Consider the following 21,290-nt stretch of genomic DNA (forward strand, 5'->3'; position numbering starts at 1 on the left):
GTAATTGAATGTAGGTATGGCATTTGCATTGACAAGCTCCAACAGAGATAATTCGAATCTCGTCGAACGCAACGGTCCACACGGGCGTTAGGTCGTTTGTCAATACGACGGCGGCCGTCCAGTTTCCACGTTTCCAGCGGTATCGCTGTTTGTCACCGTCTCGTCGGTGATCGTTCGCCACTGAATACACCCCCGGTGCATACTTCTGTAGCGCGAGCGCTACGTTCGTTTCGTTCCGCGAGCCGTGGCGTATAGCGTTAAACGTCAAACACGCGGCCAACCGTCCGAAGAGCATTACGGCTGATTGTCATCCGTAAATTGTTGCCTGTCCTTTCTTTGCAAAAGAAAAAAAAAGAAAAAAGAAACATTTGCGGCAAGATTCTTAGGTTTCTGAATTCAGCTTTAATCTGAATACGCGGAGTTTGAATTTAATCAGCCGCATCTTGCAGAAATTTTTATAATAGCGTGACATTAAATAAAAAACTAAACACAAGTTTTATAGAAATTCATGATCTGCTCAGCGATTATGAATTTCTGTAAAAATAAAAACTTAAAAGATGCCTTTTTTAATGTGATTAAAATTCCATTTATTAGGATATTTAAATTTGCACGGGAGCGCTAAATTGATGCTAAAAAAAAAAAGAAGAAAGAATTTGTGGATTTTCTATAAGTGGATCCGTACATATCCGTAGAACCTCGAGTATTTGCCTGTCGGCAGGTCCGCGACCGGTTGGATATCGTCAGGATATATTCGCGCAGGAAATGGGTAGTTCCATTGTTTGCACATTCGTACAAACAGTGCAACTGCGAGGATGCGCTCGGGACCTCTGTTTGATTTTCGAAAGTGAAGCTTCATTGTACGAGATACTGTTGTACGAATGTTCCGTTGCATATGAAACAACGATGCGTTTCGAGGGAGCGGGAGGAGGGGGGCGGGGAAGGGGAAGCGCGGATCTCGATTGAAAGGAACGATCGATCTGGGAAAGAGGCGCGCGCCGATTATCGAAATTACGCGAATGACATTTTCACGGACTTTTACGTGCACGTCGACGCTGGTTACCGGGACGAATTTCGCACGCACGCAAATTCAAACATTCGGATTTTTGACGCGATTAATTCCGCGGCAACTTTTGCTCGGGGGAAACCTAATTGGAAGTACCGAGGTGTTGCAACGCAGATCGCGCGCGAATTACGCACGCGAAAGAAGAGGGAAAAAAAAAATGTATACGCGCGCGCATACGGAACCGTAACGGAGGAAAACCGATCAAATCAGGATTCGATAGATCGATCGAAGGCTCTGCCGGCTCCCCACCGATGTCCAGCACGCGAGCCGTACCGCAAAAGGGTCGAGGTGAAAGAGAGCATGCGAGAGAGCGAGAGTGCCGAGAGAAAGAGAATCGCCGTCGCGAGAGGGAGAGGTCGGGTCCGGTGGGAGATAAAGCGATAAAGAGCGGCGTGCGCGCGAGAGAAAGAGGTTACGCTAGGCGGAATGAGGGACGGAAAGAGAGAGGGCGAGGAAGAGAGCGAGAGAGCGAGGGAGGGAAGGAGAGAGATAGAGAGATAGAGAGAGCGCGAGAGCGCGCCAAATAGGGAAGGAAGGTTGGAAGGAGTGGGGTGGCAGAGGGGTGTGAGAGAGGAACCTGGTAAGGGGAAAGGGATGCTGCGTGTGTTGGCATGGACCAGTGCGTCAACGGCTGTTGCCTCACACGAACCGCCGAAATTATAGTTAGTGACCCCCAACGGATACTTCGAAATATACTCTCGAACTACCGTGTACGCTATATCGAGGCGGAACTGCCACTTTCGTAATACACGCGGGGGCGACGAAGATGATTCGAGGGTGCCGCTAACGAACCGCCAAAGGGGTCCCTTCGGGATCGCCTAAGGGGGGGACCGTCGTAGATCCTTCCGTCGAGCACGGCCGGGCGATCTTGTCACGAGAGACGCGGTGCTTCGAGAGGCTAAGATTATTCTACTGGTTGCCGACTCAGATTGTTTCAGTGAAGTGTTTGATAAGGCTGACGAGTATACTCGGTCTCCTCGTTTCGATAGGATTATATTTGTACGTCAAAGTGCGTGATTATGCGACAGTTTCAGTGTTTCGGATAACGGCGAGGGTGACGTCGTGTATTTATGATCGGTAACTGCAGTCGCTCGGTTAGGTGGCTCGTTGAGAGTTCGAGACGCGAGTAAGTGGAGCTTTTTTGAAACGGATTAATTTTTTTTTTGTTATTAACGCGACTACTTCTAATAGTGTGTATACTTTTAAGAGTATTTTTCGGCCTCGATAGCAGCGAACAGTTTGATTACGTCAAACGCTTTTATAAAACATTTAAATTAGTTACAATTATTTAGTCATAACATATATTACATCTCGTCGTATCTTTTTAAAAGAAAAGCTTTTTTATTACAATATTATTTTCCCACATTAAAAAATTCCTTTCTCGAGAATGCTCGAGGGGACGATATCGCGGTACAATTTTCCTTCTTTTTCTCTCTCACAAGATTTCACAAAGGTGGATAATAATACGTGATCGGTATAATCTCTCCGGAAGATGGTAAACGCAACGAGTACCGTAAGAGATTTGAATGCGAAGTTAAGCGAGAATCTTAGTCGTCGCGACGTCGTTGAATGTTCTTACGAAAGAATTGTAAGGAAATCAAGCAGCAATGCCACCATTACTTTGCTCTTGATCGTGGAAACATTCTGCACGATTGGGTTACACGCCCCGTTAACTTTTGGCCTTGCCTCTAGTAAAACGCCGAAAAAGCCGCAGCAGCCGCTTCTCTCGTCGCGACATTTTACGAATAACATATAACAATTTGAATATCCCATACCCGTACTTACGAATTGGAGTAATTAATTGTCACTTGTATGTCACATAGAATTAATGTAGTGAAATCATTTCGAACGCCGTTTTACAAGGCTCTCGAACGCGCGGCCGAATGTAATCGATCTCGAATTACCGATCGGCATGCTCGTCGTGTGATAGACCGCGTTCACAGTCGCTGATACGGGCGATCACAGCTATCTCCGCCTTATTAATTTACCATAGACCGATTCGATAATTTCGAAATCACGAGACCGTCATTGGCAGGAAGCAACGTGGTAAACGTAGCCACGTGCAGTTTGACACGCGGTCGTACGTGCGTAGGGGTTGGGCATTCGTGGGGGGGTGCCTACCGGCGGGCGTTCTTTTTCCCCTATTTTTTCCGTCCCCACCACCGGTGCCAGTCTGCCCCTCCTGGAACCACCTGGATCTGGCGTGTCAGCCCCGGTGACGTGCGCAAAAATTACTGAATGAACGGTGACGTCACGAGCCAGCCGCGTGAAAAGTGTGCGAGTCGTTCCTGTTCGTGTCAACCCCGTTTTTCACCCCCTTCCGTTTCTCTTCGCGCGTTTCACCTGCCGGTTTGATCAGCCCACCGTCCGTTTTTCTGACGCGACGCGTCCCCGAGGTGTGTCACGTTGCCGCGTGGACAATTTGCTTAATCCCGGTTAATAAGACAACGGCAACGTAAGAGATTTCATCGAATGGATTAAGGACGCTAAAGCGACGTTGATCACCGACGGCCGCGAGGAAAACTTTCCTTGCCGAATCAGTCTATCAGTTTCTTGATAGTTTAATTTCTCGACTACATCCAATGCGTTAAAATTTTAGATTAATTAGAAATGAATAAATAACTTATAGAATTTATAACTTTTTATAATTGGGAAAAGAAAAGGATAAAAGAAACTCGCAATAATTTGTAGCACAAGCATTACTGCCGTTACATATAGATTGTTTTGTTTCGTTTCGTTTCAGATATTTGTGACGTAGCTGTGCGTTAGAAGATAAAATTTCCGAAGGATAAAATTGGCTCGTTTCAGCGAGAAGCTCAAAACCTTCCGCGAAAGTTGATGTTATGTAGAAATGTAGTAACCTCCGTTAGTCCGCCACGAAAGACTAAAGGAATAAATAATCTGCTGCCGGATTTATACAACAATGCCCATTTACATCAAGCAATTTGAAGAGAGTTATGAATCGTGCACCACATCACCAGCATTATAAAAGAAGCTTGCTGAAATTAATTACGTCTCGACGAAGATAAGCTACGCTTTGCCTTTCACCTTGGAAAAGAGTGGACTGAACTTTCGTAAAGAATGTCAGGCCGTCGAGCCTGATTCGAGACGGCGATGCGGCCTTGAAGAATGCTCGCGCGACTCTCCTGGTTCATCGGCTGAACCGAATGGAAGGATGTTTCATTCGGTGCTCTGACTGCCTATGGATATATTCGGCCGTTGCAACGGCGGCGGCAGCGGAAGCACGGTAGCCGGAAACGGTGCTGGCTCGGTAAGGACGTCCAGCAACGAGTCCGCGGGTGGCGGGGGTGCGTCGAGCGGTAACAGCGAGAGCGGCAGCAGCGCGAGCGGCAGGATGCAGTTGACAGGAGCCTCGGCACCCGGCGCGGCCGCCTCGCCGGAGTCGGGCGTCTCACCGTTGACCGATGCTTACACCAAGATGACTAGCGACATCCTCGCTGAGAGGACCCTGGGTGACTTCGTCAGCGAGCATCCTGGCGAGCTAGTTAGAACAGGTAATTGAACGACAATAATGCTTTCGCAAATAGAGAGATCAGCAAGGATTATAGGAGATGACGGGGAGATCTTGTAGATCATCAATGTGTACATTTGTGTATAAATAATGCCAGCCAATTCGCAGTTAACGGGATCAATTTGTGAACGTTCTTGTTGTAGGCTCGCCGCATTTAGTTTGTACCGTTCTGCCCGCACACTGGAGGTCCAATAAGACTCTTCCGGTGGCTTTCAAAGTTGTAGCTCTCGGCGAGGTAGGCGACGGCACCTTGGTGACTGTACGCGCTGGCAATGACGAGAACTGCTGCGCCGAGCTTAGAAACTCGACGGCTCTGATGAAGAATCAAGTCGCCAAGTTTAATGACCTAAGGTTCGTCGGCAGAAGCGGAAGAGGTGAGTCTTTTTTCTTATTTCTTTCTTATTATTTAAAATTCGCCACAGTGATTGAAAATCCGTAGCGTTTGAATGAACAGCTCGTCGCAACGAATAATTCATCGAAGCGTGGAGTGACACCTTCTTGTCCTACTTTCCTCTTCATTCATAAAACTCGAAAGTTTCTTGGTGCGCACTCGGGGCGTGTCGCCCTTCGTCTTTTATGCCGGAAGAAAATGCCAGAGGGGTGAAGGACCGATGCGGTGGAAACCCCTTCAAAGAATTCGGTGCACACCGCGTAGTAAGGGTAGGTCGTGGACGTCTTGAGACAACCCTCGTTTTTCCTTGGCTCCTCGAGGAAAAGTCTTACGTCTCCGTTCTGTTGGGAGGGGTTGGGCGACTCCGCGTGTCGAGAAAATCTTGGGGTGGGTAATGGCTTTTATTTGTCCGCACCACCATGCGACCTTCTCACTTTGCCGCACCCAGCCTCATCGAGGAAAGGGCGAAACGAGAGAGGGACTGAGCGTCGTTCGAAGAAGCCGCCGACGTCGACTAGACGCACAGGGGCGGGTGATATTAATTGAGGTTTCAGTTGAGTTTTAATTAACGTTATTAGAGCCGGTATTTCGTCTAACTGCGTCTTTTGAACTTGAAGCCCTTGATTAAAGTAACTGCGTGTGCATCCCCGACCTAGTTCTAACAATTTCGACAAAGTTATTTGGTTAACTGAACAACTTGACTTATGAAATGCAATTTATTATTATTTTTTAATATATTAAAATTAGTATGAACGTAGAAAATACAGAAAAATATCTTGATATAATTATTGAAAATTATAAATTCTTAATATAATTATTAAAAATATGCGATTGCTAATAGTAATTATTAGTTAGTATGCTGTTGTTGTGATATATTTTTGCTAGTATTGGTACGGGAAGGCTAATCGCTTGAAAATCAGGAAACTCGCAGATTCTCTAGCTGAGAAGCGGGGAGAACTCTCTCTCAAGTTCACGGGAACGCGTCAGTCATTTGTCTGGGATTAGCTCTCAATTGTTTTCGCCGAGCACGGAATTAACATAAGCTAGGATGAAGAATGTAAGAGAAGTGTCTCTCTCTCGTCAGGATTCCTAACGGCTCCCCGGCTCCTTGAATATTCCCTGAAAACCAATGTGCGCCGAACTCTCGGGAATTCTTAATGATCCTCTTGTTTGTCGAGCTTGGAAATATTCCCGTGTATGAATTTGTGAGGATTCTGTCTTTTCCAGATTCACGAAAGAAAATCCGTAGAAATTCCACTTAGGTACATCTTTTGCATCAAGTACGCGTGTTATTAATATGTTCATAGTATTGCCAGAGATTCTCGTATTTAGCACGTAAAAAGCTCGAAGGTAAGCGCACTTTGTGCAATATTCGGAAGTAGGAGTATCGTTGCTGCCGTTACATTTTGATATGTTGCTATTGCGATAAATTTAAGGAATCGTTAAACGCTACGCCGATCAGACATCATGCTTTTGTCTTCGCCTAAAACCGCTTTTAGCCCGGACAAGATTGAGCGTACTGCCACGATAGTCGAGAGCTTTGCAATATCGATGATAAGCCGTAACCCCCTTCCCGCACGTTCGACCGTAATGCCTGCTCCATCACTGCAAAGTCTACCCTGAAGGTACCGGATTGTTTCCACCCCTTCGGCCCTAAGCCCTTTAACGAGATAGATCATTTGCGCGCTTATAGTTCCAACCCGTAGCAGGCAAGGTATCCTTCGACTTTGCTGCCGCGAATAAACTTCGTCACGGGAACGTCGCCAATCTAACCAAGTTGCTTTAATTCCACAACACACTTTCTCTTAAACCTATTAATCATCTTACTTGTGACGTGTAACGTGGGCAAAGAGGAGGAAATAATAATTGAAGCGATTAAAAAACTGTGTGTCTGCGGTAGAAATTTACTTTTTATAAACAGATACGTAGACGTGTAAAAAAAAAGTATTTTATAATCATTCGAAGAGTGCGCGCGGCAACATTCAAACACAACACCCGCGTGGATAATTTATTGGCCGTCCGGGTGCAATGATAAAAATGTATAGGATACATCGAATTGGTAAAACGCATTTATTCGCGAAATGTTGATTTGTCGACCGCAGCGCGAGACTCGTTTCACTCCCGAAAAGAAAAACGGCATTCACTCGCGGTGACGGCGGCAGTTTCAGACCGTAATCAATTCGTTATCAGACTGCAATTGCGCATTTGCGTTTCGTTTCGGGAAAATTGAAATTAATTAATTGGCCCGGCAGTACACCGACAGCATACAATTCCGAGACACATACACACATACATACATACACATACACACCCATATACACATACGTGCTTGCAGAGGACTATATGCTAACGAGCATAATCAGCGAATGGCCGAGAATGAGGTTCTCTATGTAGCATTTATTCTAAATTCGACAACAAGTATTAAAACCTTACGCATAATATTCTAGAAATTATTAGCGTATGTAATTATTTTATTTTATCGTTGCTCACACAAGTCTTCGAAATTGAATCTGTTTAGTAGACCTCCGGCGCACCGTTGCGCTTAACGTAAGAATTCGCGGGAGAGATTGCAACAGCGTTCGGTTAGATAGCAATAAGCCGAGCGCTTAAAAGGTACGTGAGGACGGGCGTTCGAGCTCGGGCGGTCGCGGGTGACCTTTAATGGCCGCGCCACGGCGACTGGCACCGAGGGTGATACCCGTGTACCTACGTGTACCTACCTAACTAAAGGGACCATCGACTCTCCTCGTGGCAGCAGAAGTGAAAAGGCTGGTTGGCGGGATGAGGGCGCGCACGGGCGAGCGAGAATGGCGTGACTCGCGGCCAAAACTCACGGTCGAGGGGAATCCCCCCGGCTAGAAAACGAAAAGCTCGCGTGGCGAACCGCCGTGTGGCCACGCTCGACACTCGCCATTATTTCTCCGATGCCCTACCTTCCGCCGCCGCCGTCCGCTCTTTTTTCCACTCCCCCCCGCCATCGATCATCTTACGTCACGGGCGCGGCGGCGGGACGACTTTGCCGTCTCTATCGATGCCGCCGCCGCCGCCGCCGCCGCCGATGAGTTCAAGTCGACGGTGAACTCTGACCCCGATCGATTATCGCATTCGCAACGTACGGAAACGGTGTGTCTAATGGATCTGATAGCAAAATATGGTAATGGCTGCTCGAAAGGGTAACGCGACCGTTGTAATGCATTAGCGGAGAAGGAGGACTCGTTTAGGAGCAGATATAAATAACATAATGTGTTATTCTTCATTTTGTAAACCGGCGGCGGATAAAAGCACGTTACCTTTACAGCATTATCGTATCTAATTTCAAGAAAACATGTTTTCCGGGATCACATTAATCGCGCGAAGGGCTTTATGTGGGTTAGTAAGATGATCATTACGTTTCCGTCGTCTAATACAAATATATCTAGTGGCGATGGGTTTGCAAATGCTCGCGCCCTCGTGAATCGTGAGCACGACAGAGAATCAGAAATGTGCGCGTGTTTTTTTTTTACCGAGTGCACGGCGACGGAAAAAAAGGGGGAAAGGGTTAAAATTTGCGGTGAACCTCTCGCGCGCGTAATTTTTGGCGCGCGTCGCAATTTTCATCGCGCTTTATCGCGCCGCTTTTCACGCGCACGTTTGAATCGATCGTATACCGCGATCGTGCACGAGCGAGTTTTCGCGGCGGAGAGTTTCGGCGCTTAATGTTCGCGGGATGAAATTGCGGTGTACCGTTGCACGCACGTTTTCCACGCCGACCGACCGACCGACCGACCGACCGACCGGGTCCGCCCCGCTTTTTCCACACGACATTATTTCGCGCCCGACCGAGGCTTTTTAACATCGCGCGACTTCCACCCTCGTTGTCGCCGTCGCCGTCGCCTGATTCTCTCCCCTCCCCCCCTGCCCTGAACGACCACCCTCAGGTTCCCTTAACTCGGCCGCGTTGGCTGGCCACTGTCACCGTCGACGACGCCCTCGATACATTACCGACGTATAATTCGGTTACCGCGGAGTTTCGCCCGGCTAACCGCGTTTGCGAAACTTTCGACGTCGCCGGGTGAATAGGCGCGTCCACGAATCGACGTGTCGCGTGACGGAAACCGACGACGCTAAAAACTACCCCTCCCCCTCTCTCCCTACTGTCTGCGACGTACGTATGCGCCTTTCACAGGCTAATTTTCCGCAGCGAAATTGGAGTTTTGCATGCTTTCACACCAGGTGATACCGGGGATAAAGTTGTTTAACGTTAGGGTAAATCGCAGAGAGATCTGATCGATCGCACGTGACCACGTCGCAACGTATTCTCTCTGTTTCAGGCAAGAGCTTCACCTTGACGATAACGGTGTCGACGACTCCGCCTCAAGTCGCCACTTACACCAAGGCGATCAAGGTGACAGTAGACGGGCCGCGCGAGCCGCGATCCAAGACCAGTGAGTATCACTGTAAGCATTCTGCTGTTTTCTCATATACATTTATTACATTTTATTCCTGTTAATAGAAGAAGTAACGTCCCGGCAAACACCAACTGTAAAAGTCACATAACTGTTACATAAATGTTATAAGTTATATAACAGTTACATTTAGTTGAGTAAGAAATTTATAACTAATAGTTATATAACAGTCATATAACTTTTAGTTGATATTTGCCGTCTTATCGAGTACGTGCTGTACGTTTCTCCGCTACGCGCGTCTCGCGATGATTTCGTCAGGATCGCGCTTCGCAATTCGAAGGAATACACGCGGAATACAACGCGAGAACGAGCTTTGCCGAACGGCAAACGGGACGCTCCCTCTCGATCTCTCTCGCGATCGTAACGCCTAACGAACGAGCGGCGGCGTGGCACCGGAGGCAGTAAAAGCCGCAAGTTCGAAATGGCCCCAGCGTGCGGCTTCGCGCTGGTCGTCGGGCCGTTAGCCCCGCCAGGGCTAAGTTTCGCGCAATTGTCATTATTTATAACCGCACCGGGGCACCGGGGTACCCGCCATAACATTGACAAAGAGCCGCGGGCGTTGCCCGCGGAGGTGTGTATCGCGGCGCTTTTGGCCGAAGCGCGCCGGGCGACACGCCTACAAACTTTGCGGATATCCGGTCGCGCGCGAGAACTCCTCCGCGCGCGAGAGCTACCGCTGAGACATACAATTACCGGGGAATTCTCCCCGTTATTTCGCCGCGTCGAGCCTGCCTCCCTCCCGCGGAGGCTCCCTCCTCGGGCGGCGAAAGGGAGAGGAGAAAGGGACATTTCTCATTCTCCGTGTGTTTCCCACCGCGTAACCTGCACCGCGTATAACGCATTGTGCGCTTTGTGCTTTCGAGCTTTCGCCAATTTGTAGAGTCGCGCCACGCACGGAAAAATTTCCTTTGAAGGAGTGGTTCAGGTTGAATATTCGGACGAAAAAAGGAAAAGGAAGAAAAACATTTTGGCTCGGATATTATTCTTTGCGATAAATTATTTATAATTTTTCGGGATGGGTTTATGTTACAGATGCCTCTATAAGCGTCAATATTATTAAATTGTTTTTTAATTTAATTTGTGAAATGGCGCCTCATGTAGTGACTGTGTTTTTGCAAGACAAAAAGTGTGCACACATATTTCATACAGGAGAGTGTAAAATTCACAGAAATTATTCATCGCAAGGCCGATATGTTTGATTGGGCTTGACCATTCCCACGTAATAGACACGAAAAAAAAATTTCTGGAAGGTAACGCTTGTGTTTCGATTATAAAATGTTTGCTTTATCGTCTCAGATATTAGAGCGCTAATACCCTACGTAATGTTGTCCCTGAAGACGCACCAAAAATATCCAATAGCTTTAATATATCGAGGCGGTCGCTCTGGGTAGTGGCACGGCATAAGTTTGGTACCTTGGGAAATTGCGACCACATCCGCCGGCTTGGCCGCATCTGCGGACCACCCACGAAACTTCCGTCATAAATCCAAAATATGAAAACGCGAAATTTCGGTGTACCGCTCGGAGACGCGCATCCAAGCAAAACACTACGTAACGTTTCGGAGAAGTAATTTCTCTTGCGTTATTAATGCTACTGGCTGCTCGTTACTTTACTTCCAGAATTAAAAACGAGATAATTTAAGGCGAGATACGGGGCGATTATTGGAGATTGTACTTTTTAACGCATTGGTAATTAATTTTAATTCAAGAGTAATCAAAGTCATTCCGTTCTTCGGGAATACGTTTCGCGGAGCGTCACGTTTTTGACACCGAGCAGCGGATATGAATTTTTAGAGATCGTTAAGATAGCGTAAGGATGTCGGAAATAGACATTTCTCATGGCGGCGCTTTGAATCGTTTATGAAAACAAACCGTTTACTGAATCGGGGACAGTTTCAAGGATGGCGGCGCGACATGAAAGAGCTTCGGCTTTCCGGGTGGTCCTAGTGTGCTTTTTTTCGAGGCCACGATCCACGTGTTTCAGCTCGCTTTGAATAAGCTTTAAGGACTTTTAATTATTATATTTTAGTACACGACAAGTTTATTTTTACACAATTGATGTATCATATAATTTTAAAAATGTGAAAAAATATATACAAAAAAAACATTAAAAATGTTCTCTTTTACTACTTTTTAATTGGGAAAGAGAGAGAAAAAAATAACATTTGAATTCTCTGTTATATTTTTATTGGTAATCTCGATATGTTTTTTCATGGCCAAAACAATTGCAATTTTACGTGTGAGCAATTTATTTTCACAATATGTTGAAGTATAATAATTTGGGAGAGATACAAAGAATAACATTTAAATCATTTCTGTTTATATTTTAATTGGTAATCTTGATGTATTTTTACACAACTTTATGACAAAAATAATCGCAATTTTACGTGTAAGTAATTCATTTTTCCACAGTACATTAAAGTAGAATAATTCGAACAAGAACATTTAAATACTTTCGATTTAAATTACGATTGGTAATCTCGATGTGTCTCTCGTGATTGAAAATAATCGCAATTTTTACGCGTGAAGAGATATGCATTCAGAGAAACCTCATAAATTGTGCATTCGTGCATTCGACGATCAAACGCGAGAATGAACGAATGAACCTTATCTAAGACAATATCGAGCGAATGCCTCCGAAGGGTTGTAATTAATTAAACAAGCAATTCATTACACATTCTACCCTCGTCTGGTAGCCGAAGGTGGCCGTTGCCGCGGAAAGGCTGCGGGGCCAAGGAAATTGATTGAGGGTGGTTTAACCTGGGCTTTCAACGGTGCCTCGCGGAGGACTCGTCCGTTCGAAACCGGGATTCGACGGGGTTCGCGAGGTGCATCTTCGACGAATGATTCGTTACGATACTCGGCGACGGCGGGAAAGATCGGAAATGGGTGTCGCGAGAGAAGCTGATTTCGGAACGTGGGTTGAGCAGGGCGGGGGGAGGGGGAGGGGGGAGAAGAGAGGCGGGAATTGGCGACGGGACGAAATGAGGATCTGTCGTTGCCAGCTGCTAACTCTCGAGAAATTCCCTGGCAGTCACGGCGCGCAAAGAGGGTGTCCAATGAAATCGATAGCCGCGACTTGCCGGGGACTTACGACTTCGTCCAATCGCCCAAACATTTTCCATTCCGCGGACGTATAAATCGGAGAGTGTTATCAAACATCGATGCGATAGACCGGTAAAATTGGCGTAATCTGTAAAGCCTCATCCGATCAGATTACGCATTAGAGATTGAGTAATTGAAGAGTAGAATTCGACCTGTCGGATTGGTTTTAATTTTAATCCGTTTCGCTTCCGATCGGTTGAACTCTAAATCTCCGACTCCGGAACCTTCGATCGGCAATCCAATGCGAGCCTAAATGCTTTGAAGATACATCGGAGGATCAATCTTGTAAAAATGCGCGCTCGCGGAGAGTAATATTCGGGGTTACGTTACGTGAAGGATTGACCACTGATTATTCCCTCCTTCGTTTAAACGGGAAAGCAACGAGGGGTTTGGAAGAGCGAACGATCGCACGTACGTCTGTTCGGAGGGTCGCACGAGTGCTCGACGCCTAATGAAATACTGCGAAGAACGGCGATGCGCCGTATTCAAAGGGTTAGGGTGGCGTGATAAATGCGCGGGTCGAGCGGCATAATTTATTAAATCTATCAAGCCGCCTGCAGGAGCGCGCGTAGGAGACTACCGGTATCTCTCAAAACAGATCCTCGTTTCGTAGCCGTTCGCCGATCGCGTTCCGGTCGCGTGCAGGCGTGCGGTCGTTCCTCATGCCACGTTAAGGTAGTCGCGTTGTGAAAGTGGAATTCACGTAAACTTACGACGCGACAAATTATTGACTCCCGGAGAGAAAATAAAAGGGAGCCCACGTGAGGAACCTGGGAGACCTTGCGCACCATCCATAGAATTTTCTCTCGGGCTTCTGCCGGGCTCCTGCGACGTGCACGAATCGCCGGTCGTTTAACAGGATCTCGTTAGTCTCGGTACCCGTCGGTATTCCGCCGTCGCGCCCCCATTGTGTCCCCGGATCGAGCGTACCCTATTCAGCAAACCGGCGGGAATTTCGGGTTGCCGAGTTAGAATTAGGGCTTCGATTGGATTATCAGGACGGCGGGAGTCCGCCACCACCCTTCCGCCCGGCGACCCTTCGTGTGTCGGTCTCTCTGGCCTCCGGTGCCTTCCACCGTTGAATCGTTGCCTTTAGGGGAAGAGAACGAACCTGCATGGCACGGCGCACGGCTGTCCTGTGCTCGGCGACCTCTAGCCCAGGGACAGCCGGATAGGACGTCCGCCTGTTGGGACGTCTTTAATTGGGTTGGCGACACCGTCGCAGGGAAATAAAATGTATCGATGCTTCTCTCGTGTCTCCCTCGTTCGTTTGCCCCTCCCCCCCCCCCCCCGGCTTCCGAAGGGACGGCCACCGGCATTTACCCGTATCGTTCCGTTTGTCGTTTCGCTAAATGAAAGAAGCACCTCGCGCCAATTGTCAGACTAGGAAAATGTACAAAGTATGTTTAACAAAAAAGTTGCGCCCATTTTTTTTAAGTTAACTTTCACAAGAATTTATTCCTGTACTGCATTCGTATGCGCCGAACAAAGTTTTCGTAAAGTCAGTGCTGAAGTTTTCGAGTGCAATGAAGAGGAGACGACGAGTAGTAGATAGAATTATGCAATTGATACATGTACCGGAGGTCCAGTGGACAGGCGCACGGTTGATCGCAGTGCTGTCTCTTTTAGGGCAGCAACAACAGTTTCATGCCTTCGCGTTCGCCTCGCAGCGAGGCGGTCCGTTCTTCGCCTCGCCCTTGGTGGATCCGTTGCAGCCTCTGCCAAATCCGTTGCAACCATTACCGAATCCGCTCCAGCCGAGGGATCCGTTGTCTTCTTTCAGACACGCGATGCCTGGCAATTGTCAGAGTAAGTAATCGATCGCGTCTGCGCATGATCATGATCTCGCCTTCGCACGGCTTAGCCTTGAACTCCTCGTCAATCGCTTACTGTATGCGTATGCATGTGTCGTTTTTTCTGCCGTCGACTTATGTGTATAAGCATTTCTTTTCTGTTAAAGATTTTTCGAATACGGAGGGGAAGGTGATATTATGGCCACTCGTAATATTTTTTTTTTTATTAGGACCTTTAATGATTATTTATAGAATTATTCGTTTAGTAGTCCACGGTTATAAAGTGGCGCCAATATGTCAATACGTCAATAGCTGACACTTGTTGTAAGGCATTTTTATTTAATTTTGAAAATTTTTTAAGAAATATTTTAGCGTTGAATTACACGTACTTTCTCGTTCTTTTTAAACCTGGGCGTGTTAACATAAATATGCACACTTGAGTCGTTTCGTTATTTAACATTTTATTTAACTGTATACATTTCGAGTTACACAAACAATAGCATGGGATTTTGTGTAACCTCCTATACTCTTTAAATTACAATCAGTATAATTTTATTGATTTGCAGTGGTATACTTATAACTGTGATGATTAGTGAGTATCCACTGACTTTTAGTGATTTTTATTTCAGAATTAGTGAATTACTGAAAGATCAGTGTATTCATTTCACTGATTGACAAATTATAAGTATCAAATCTGTGTATTTCCACTGATTGTAATTTAGAGAGTAAGTGTGCGCCTCAAGTCCTAATATGGCTTTTTTTTCAAAATTATAAGTTAATTGTAGTTCTATTCCTAATCTATAGTTTACATGTATTATAAATTTTTTTAATACTGCAGTCTATACACTGAAAAAATTATGCACGCATTGTGTGCGTATATTTGCATATATATTCTGATAAAATACATAATTTTATAATAAAATAGTGTGTATTTTTAAACAAAATCAATTTTTTTAATCTAGGGGATCACATTATTTCTATTTCTTTTCAATTATGCAGTGTCATTTTGATAAATAACATTTTAAGTAGATATTTTGTAGTTTTGAGTCTAGAATCAATTGAACAACATATTGGCAAGTGGAAATGTCAGGTTTCTAATTTAAAATATTGATTATTGACTATGTTATTCGACAAAATGTAAGTCGAAGGCCATAACACCACCTTTTTTCCTGCCATTTTTTTTAAGTATAACTTGTATGATTTAAAAAAACATTTGCAAATGCGTAGTAAATAGTATATAAATGTAAGAAGTAAGAAAGTGGAAGAAATTGAATCGTATATAAGAAAGTATTTTTTTTTAAATTTTATTTTTTGGCAGCTTAGAGCGGCGTTATGAAATTTAGATAATTTTTGTCATCGAGTAGGCGGCTTCTGTCGAGTTTGGGAATATTTTCAACCAGACTGCTACTGGTTTGAGTACAGAAGCAGGGCTTTTGGGTAGGCTCGGCAGCAAGCTTCTCGGCTTCAGAGGCGGAAACCGCAAGCCCGTTCAAAGCTAGATTAAATATTATATTAAAGGGGTTGCCACGGAAGCGCGTCCCAGTCGGTTGGCTCCCTGTTTTGGGGGCGCAGCCTCACCTTCTCTTCGCGTGTATAACGCGTAGACTCGCGAGCTTGCGCGTAAAACGCATCGGCAAAGTAATGCCGTAATGGGAGAACGTTGACTTCGATTAATACCAGAAAGGAAGCTGTCAGCTCCCGTTGATTAAAATTTCGTGCAGCTGATCGCCTCGATCAAATCTGACCGCCGAATGCGCGCGGGCGGTACAACGTATACATTATCTGTACGATAAAATTTTTAATACTCTTCTCGGGCGCGCGTACGTCGATAAAAAACGGTTCTGGCAGTGCGCAAGAAGAGAGAGGGAGAGAAAGAGAAAAAAAGCTTAAACAATAATTTGAGATCAGCCGTTTTAATGAGTTACCTCAGACACGAGGGCTGACTGTTCCGTTACTAGCAAATTTCCCGATAAAATACGAAGCACGCCGAATATTTCCTTTATTAACTTTTTTCCCTCATCGGGCATCTGGTCGTCCGATATAATATGCGTACGCGGCCATATTATTCTCACGCTATACGCCCGGCGGGAGTCGATTTCGAGGGGACACTTGCGTACGCGGGACTACTTCTCTCTAATAAAATTGTGAAAGCTTAGAGTGTAGCACGTCGCGTTGCAATATAATTATCTATTTTCGATATAATTAATATAACTAAAAAAAAAGGAGGGGGGGGGGCTGGAGTTTCGTCGAAAAAGATAAATCGGCGAAGCGAATGCGTAAACCCTTCTACAAATGGCGCGGTGTATTTGAAGCATGCAGCGAATCTTGGAATACTTTGGGGGCAGTCTGGCGCGCAACTTTCGGCGATTTTCCGTAAAAAGGGTGGCTCCTCTTCGGACCGCAAGGAATCCGGTAATGCCGAAGGACGTGAAAGCACCGGGTGGATAGGAGTATTTAGGGTTAGGCTCTTTCGTGACGACGGTCCGGTGGCGCTCGCCGCCGAGGCGGGCTCGGTTATTTGAGTTGGCCCCAGCTACGCGGGGGATGACCAACCCTTTGATCTCGATGTACTCTTCCGTTCCCCTCGCTTCCCCCCCCCCCCTCGTCTCGCGCCGTTCCCGTCCGTGTCCCTCTCGCGAGCGCTCGTGCTCGTCCTTTCTGCATTCAACCCCCGTGACTCATTGGAAAATCTATCGGGGATGCTGCCTATACCCCGCAAAAATATATCCGCCGCCAAGGGGCGCACAGAAACGCCGCCGCCGCCGCTGCTGCCGCATCTCGCCAAGTGATTCGAATTGGCATATAATCCGGCGAAAATTTTCCCCTTCTAGCTTTTCAGCCCTCTGTTGTTTTACTCGATTGTGTTGTGTGTCGCGATTATTATTTATCTTTTCCCGTCGACGTTTCACCGCCGGGAAAAACGGACCCATCAGCTATCGATGTTTTTTACATTAGCACGCTTTTCTTATACGTATTTGTAACTATATATGCTGCTTGTCTCGTCGTTTCATTGATTTTCCACACGGATGGGCACGTCTCGACGACGTTTACGCTTCCGCGATTTAATTTTTTTATCACGAGGATCACGCTCTTGGCTTTCTCTGTGTGCGCGCGTGTGTGATTGGCGATTCTCCCGCTCTCTTCGTGTTCCTGGCGAGGACGTGCAACAACAACAGGATGGTTTCTCCCCAGATATGTCCCAGTTCGGCCTGACGGCGAGCAACTCTTGGGGATACGGTAGCACGGCCGGGTACGCCGGCTACCTTCCGGGTCCCCTGTCGTCGTGCGCCGCACAGGCCTCGTTTCCACCGCCACCGCCACCCCCACCGCCACCACCGCCGTCGTCCACGTTGGCGTCCTTCGCCGGCACGGCCTCCATGACCACACCGACGGCACCGGACTCGACGGCGGGCTCGACTGTCACCTCCGGCACCGGTAATACCGGCACCACGCCGCAGCAGGACGCTTTTTCCGCGGTCTCCTCTCGTAAGTTTAGCTCGCTGCACGTGGAACTTTGCCATGATTTCGAGTGAACAACAACCATGAGGTGTATCGCTTAAACTGTCCATTTGCTCTGCAGCGGCTTTGACCTTGGCTCCTCGCAATTGGTTGCGATAATTTTACAATTGAAAATCGAATCCACGCGATCGCAACGGGATTACGCACGGACTGTACGAGATGTAACTTGTCAAATCTTTACCTTTAACTTTTACGTGAAAAAAGTAAATCGGTAGCACTACGGATCGCGGCTACGCCTCACGGTTGAAAAGCTAATTATTCGTAGTTCTCGAGAGGCTAGATCGGTCGACCTGTTTGTCCTTGGCGAACTGAAACAGCGTAGCTTCTCCTTCCTTCGAATGTCACAGTCGTACCGGACACCACGACACCGGGCCAGTCCGATCCGTTGGATCCGCTGAGCAGCCTCATGTCCGGTGGCGCGTCCACCCAGAGATATCAGGACTACGTGTCGCCGAGATCACTGTCCACCGACTCGAGCACAACCGAGAGCCCGGTGCACGAGGAGCAGGGCTTCGGGCAGAATTACGGCAATTACTTTCCGACGCCCGGCGTGCTGCCCAGCATCCTTTACTCCCAGCTCTATGGGAATCAGTTCCAGAATCCCGAGAGCGCCGAACAGAGGGCCGTCGCGGACAGTTGCAGCGTGAGGCAAGAGGAGGTCAGACCGGACAACAACGTCTGGAGGCCGTACTGAGAGGCGGAACCAAGTGATTTCCTATCAAACAATTCGACTGTCGAGAAATTGGGCAGCTCCTGGAAGACAGAGGTGGAGGGAAGTAACGCTTAGCGGATCGCTCTTGAGGCTGTTGCGACCGAGAGATCGGTCAATAATTATAACGTGATGTCGTGATTCTTTGAGGACTCTCTCGAAGTGTGAGGACGATTCTCGATGGCGAATTAGCACTAGTGGGCATTAAAAAATAATTAAAAAAAAAACTCCATCTCCGGAGAGAACTCGGGCCGAATCCGTTCGCCGAGGGACGTTTTCTTTTCCGGAGAAAGCTTCGGGAATATTAAAATTGTTTTATCGGTTGTGTGTCTCGTGACGCCAATGAATCTTAGGGGTGCAAATGAGCGAAGGGAGATTTGTAATTAGGTGAGAACGTATTGTGCGTACGAGAAAGAGAGAGAGAGAGAGAGAGAAAGAGAGCGAGCACGGGTGTGAGAGTGGTGGGTGACGATTAACAATAATTGACAATTCGCATGATGTATATACGTGTACATAAAGCTAGAACATTGTCGTTTCATCGAATCATTATTCGCCGTCGTTTCGAGCGATGCGATTTAGTTTCATCGATTACGTTTTCATAGTATATATAATTGCGAACGACTGCTGCGGGATCGTGCAATATCGTCGAGACTGACGAATATCGGCGATTAGCTTCCTTTTTTCTTTCCCTGTAAATACATGTATCTTCCACGTTGCGCGCGTTTAGTTTTCCGTTCGACCCTCGTTTTCCTCCAAAGAAAAAAAAAAAGAAACGAAGAAAGACCCCCACCTTTTGGACTGAAGAAATCCGGCTCCACGCTTTCGGCGAGATGTTTGCAGCGACCCTGAGAGTTATCTTGAGAAATCGATTGATCCGCGAAAGGCTATCACGTGCGGTCACGTTCGGGGTCAAATGCCGACCGATAAAGACCGAATGGGTTTCGATTCGCGTGAGGGGGATGAAAAAGTTTTTCCTGTCGCGCGAAAATGTCGCCGCGGGGGAGCGCGCGAGCGGCGAGGGGGTGCTCGCCAGGTATTCAACGAACGTACGTACGAACGAAAACGTGCCGGCATCGAAGATCTTACATCGAAATTTCTGCCAGAGAAACGAAGGGTCCCCCATCGAGGAGCAACGATTCTCGTGAGGGACAGTTTCTTTCGCGGGAAAAGCACCGCGCCGCGCCGGCAAAGAAGCTTACCCGTTTTTTGTAAACCGGCGACGGGCACTCTGCGTTTTCCGAAAATGATTTCCGATATACATATCTACCGACCTATTGTTATCGTAGTTTTTGACCGAGTCGAAGTAAAAGTGTATTTCAAAATATAATCACACATGGCTTTTCTCTGTGACCCCCCCCCCCTCCTGCGCCACGTCCACCGTTCCCGGCCTATCATCCCTTCAGAATTTTCATATAATTTAGAAGACGTCTTCTTCTTTTATGTCGATTTTATGTAACTTTTGTTCCTCTGGCGTAACATTCACGGTTCAATTTTTCTTTTTCTTTTTAGTGTCTCTTATTTTTTGGACGGTATCCTTCCTCTCGAGGTCGTCTTCGCTCAGATTATCATCATCATCTCAGAGGACTGGTGGCAGATCTACATAACAGGTAGGTAGGGAAACGAATCTCTACAGGGTCTCGGTAACGCCAAGGGTTCTAAAGGATTCTCACTGACGGAAGTGCGTATATGCAAATTTGCAAAAGATTTAATTAAACCTGGGTCTCGGGAGGGGAATTTGCGTCTGCCTCGTAGCTCCAGCCAAGTCGTATGTACGTATATGATGAAGGCGTGTTTCATATTTAGTACACCGAGTCAAGTTTATTTCTGTAAATGATGTATCTCGGTGCTACAGCGATATATTTTTGAAGACGCAGCATACGACCCCTTCCCTTCCCTCCCCTCTTTACTCTCATTTTGTTATTTTCAACCATTATTGTTACAATATAATTACAATATAATTTTACTTTAATGCAGATATATACCGTTAATCATAATATTTTTGAACGGAGAATGGAGAGTACTCGCCATTTGCCGTGAATTACGATCTCGCGGAACAATTCTATCTCGTCGCAACCCTTAATAATTAATACCAAACAACATTCGTAATTGCGTCTGAATTTCCTAAGCGCGAAAGTTGGCTTTAAATTGGTCAAAGGATACGCTCCGGCGAAGTTTGATGCGGATTATGAAGCGGTCAGCATAAAGCAACGTACTTTTCTCATTCGATAACCGAGCCACCGCGCTCGGGCTAGTGTTTATCGCTGTTGCACACAGCGGGGACGACGAGTAACCTGATGGACATATGGCGGTGCGCGCCGGGAGGACCCGGGGGGGGGGGGGTGGGAGGAGGGGCGGGTACGACTCGTCGTTTATACGTGGTGCCGGCATAATGGAGTAGAGTGGAGTAGAGCACGGATAATGGAGTATGAAGAATAGCATGCGGTGAATGTCGGGATAGTCCCTCTCACCCTTCCGCTTCCCGCGGCGACTCTTCGCCTCTCCACCCCCCCCCCTTTGTCCATCCCTCTTCCACCCTTTCCCCTTCCGTCGCGAGAACTCGCGTCCGCCGAGAGCGTCCACTCGCCGAGCGAGGGGGTAGCAAACGGGACACGACTCGTTGACTCGAGCAGTTGGCCATACCGATTTATCGTCCCGCAGCCACCGCCGCGCTGCCGATTCCGCGCTAAATCCACGATTCCCCCCCATCGGTGTGGCTGGACGCTCATCCTTTTCC

The 21,290-nt window shown here is 47.1% G+C and overlaps 1 protein-coding gene across 7 annotated transcripts in view; it reads left to right on the forward strand.

Moving 5' to 3' along the window:
* LOC105830001 (runt-related transcription factor 1) overlaps window positions 1-19,883 on the forward strand; it is a 95,288-nt gene extending 75,405 nt beyond the window's left edge. For 3 of the 7 annotated variants that reach the window (XM_036292470.1, XM_036292469.1, XM_012669104.3), the window contains 6 exons: window positions 3,807-4,578; window positions 4,739-4,969; window positions 9,297-9,422; window positions 14,150-14,344; window positions 17,521-17,814; window positions 18,195-19,883. In XM_036292470.1, the coding sequence (XP_036148363.1) occupies window positions 4,266-4,578; window positions 4,739-4,969; window positions 9,297-9,422; window positions 14,150-14,344; window positions 17,521-17,814; window positions 18,195-18,541 (1,506 nt within the window). In that variant the 5' untranslated portion in view covers window positions 3,807-4,265 and the 3' untranslated portion in view covers window positions 18,542-19,883. Of the gene's footprint in view, window positions 1-1,652; window positions 2,190-3,806; window positions 4,579-4,738; window positions 4,970-9,296; window positions 9,423-14,149; window positions 14,345-17,520; window positions 17,815-18,194 lie in introns of those variants that run through there. The other 4 variants (XM_012669103.3, XM_012669106.3, XM_012669105.3 and 1 more) reach the window with 4 other exon arrangements.
* The last annotated feature ends 1,407 nt before the right edge of the window (window positions 19,884-21,290 follow it).

Source organism: Monomorium pharaonis, chromosome 9 (genome assembly GCF_013373865.1).
Source record: "Monomorium pharaonis isolate MP-MQ-018 chromosome 9, ASM1337386v2, whole genome shotgun sequence".
Classification (NCBI taxonomy): domain Eukaryota; kingdom Metazoa; phylum Arthropoda; class Insecta; order Hymenoptera; family Formicidae; genus Monomorium; species Monomorium pharaonis.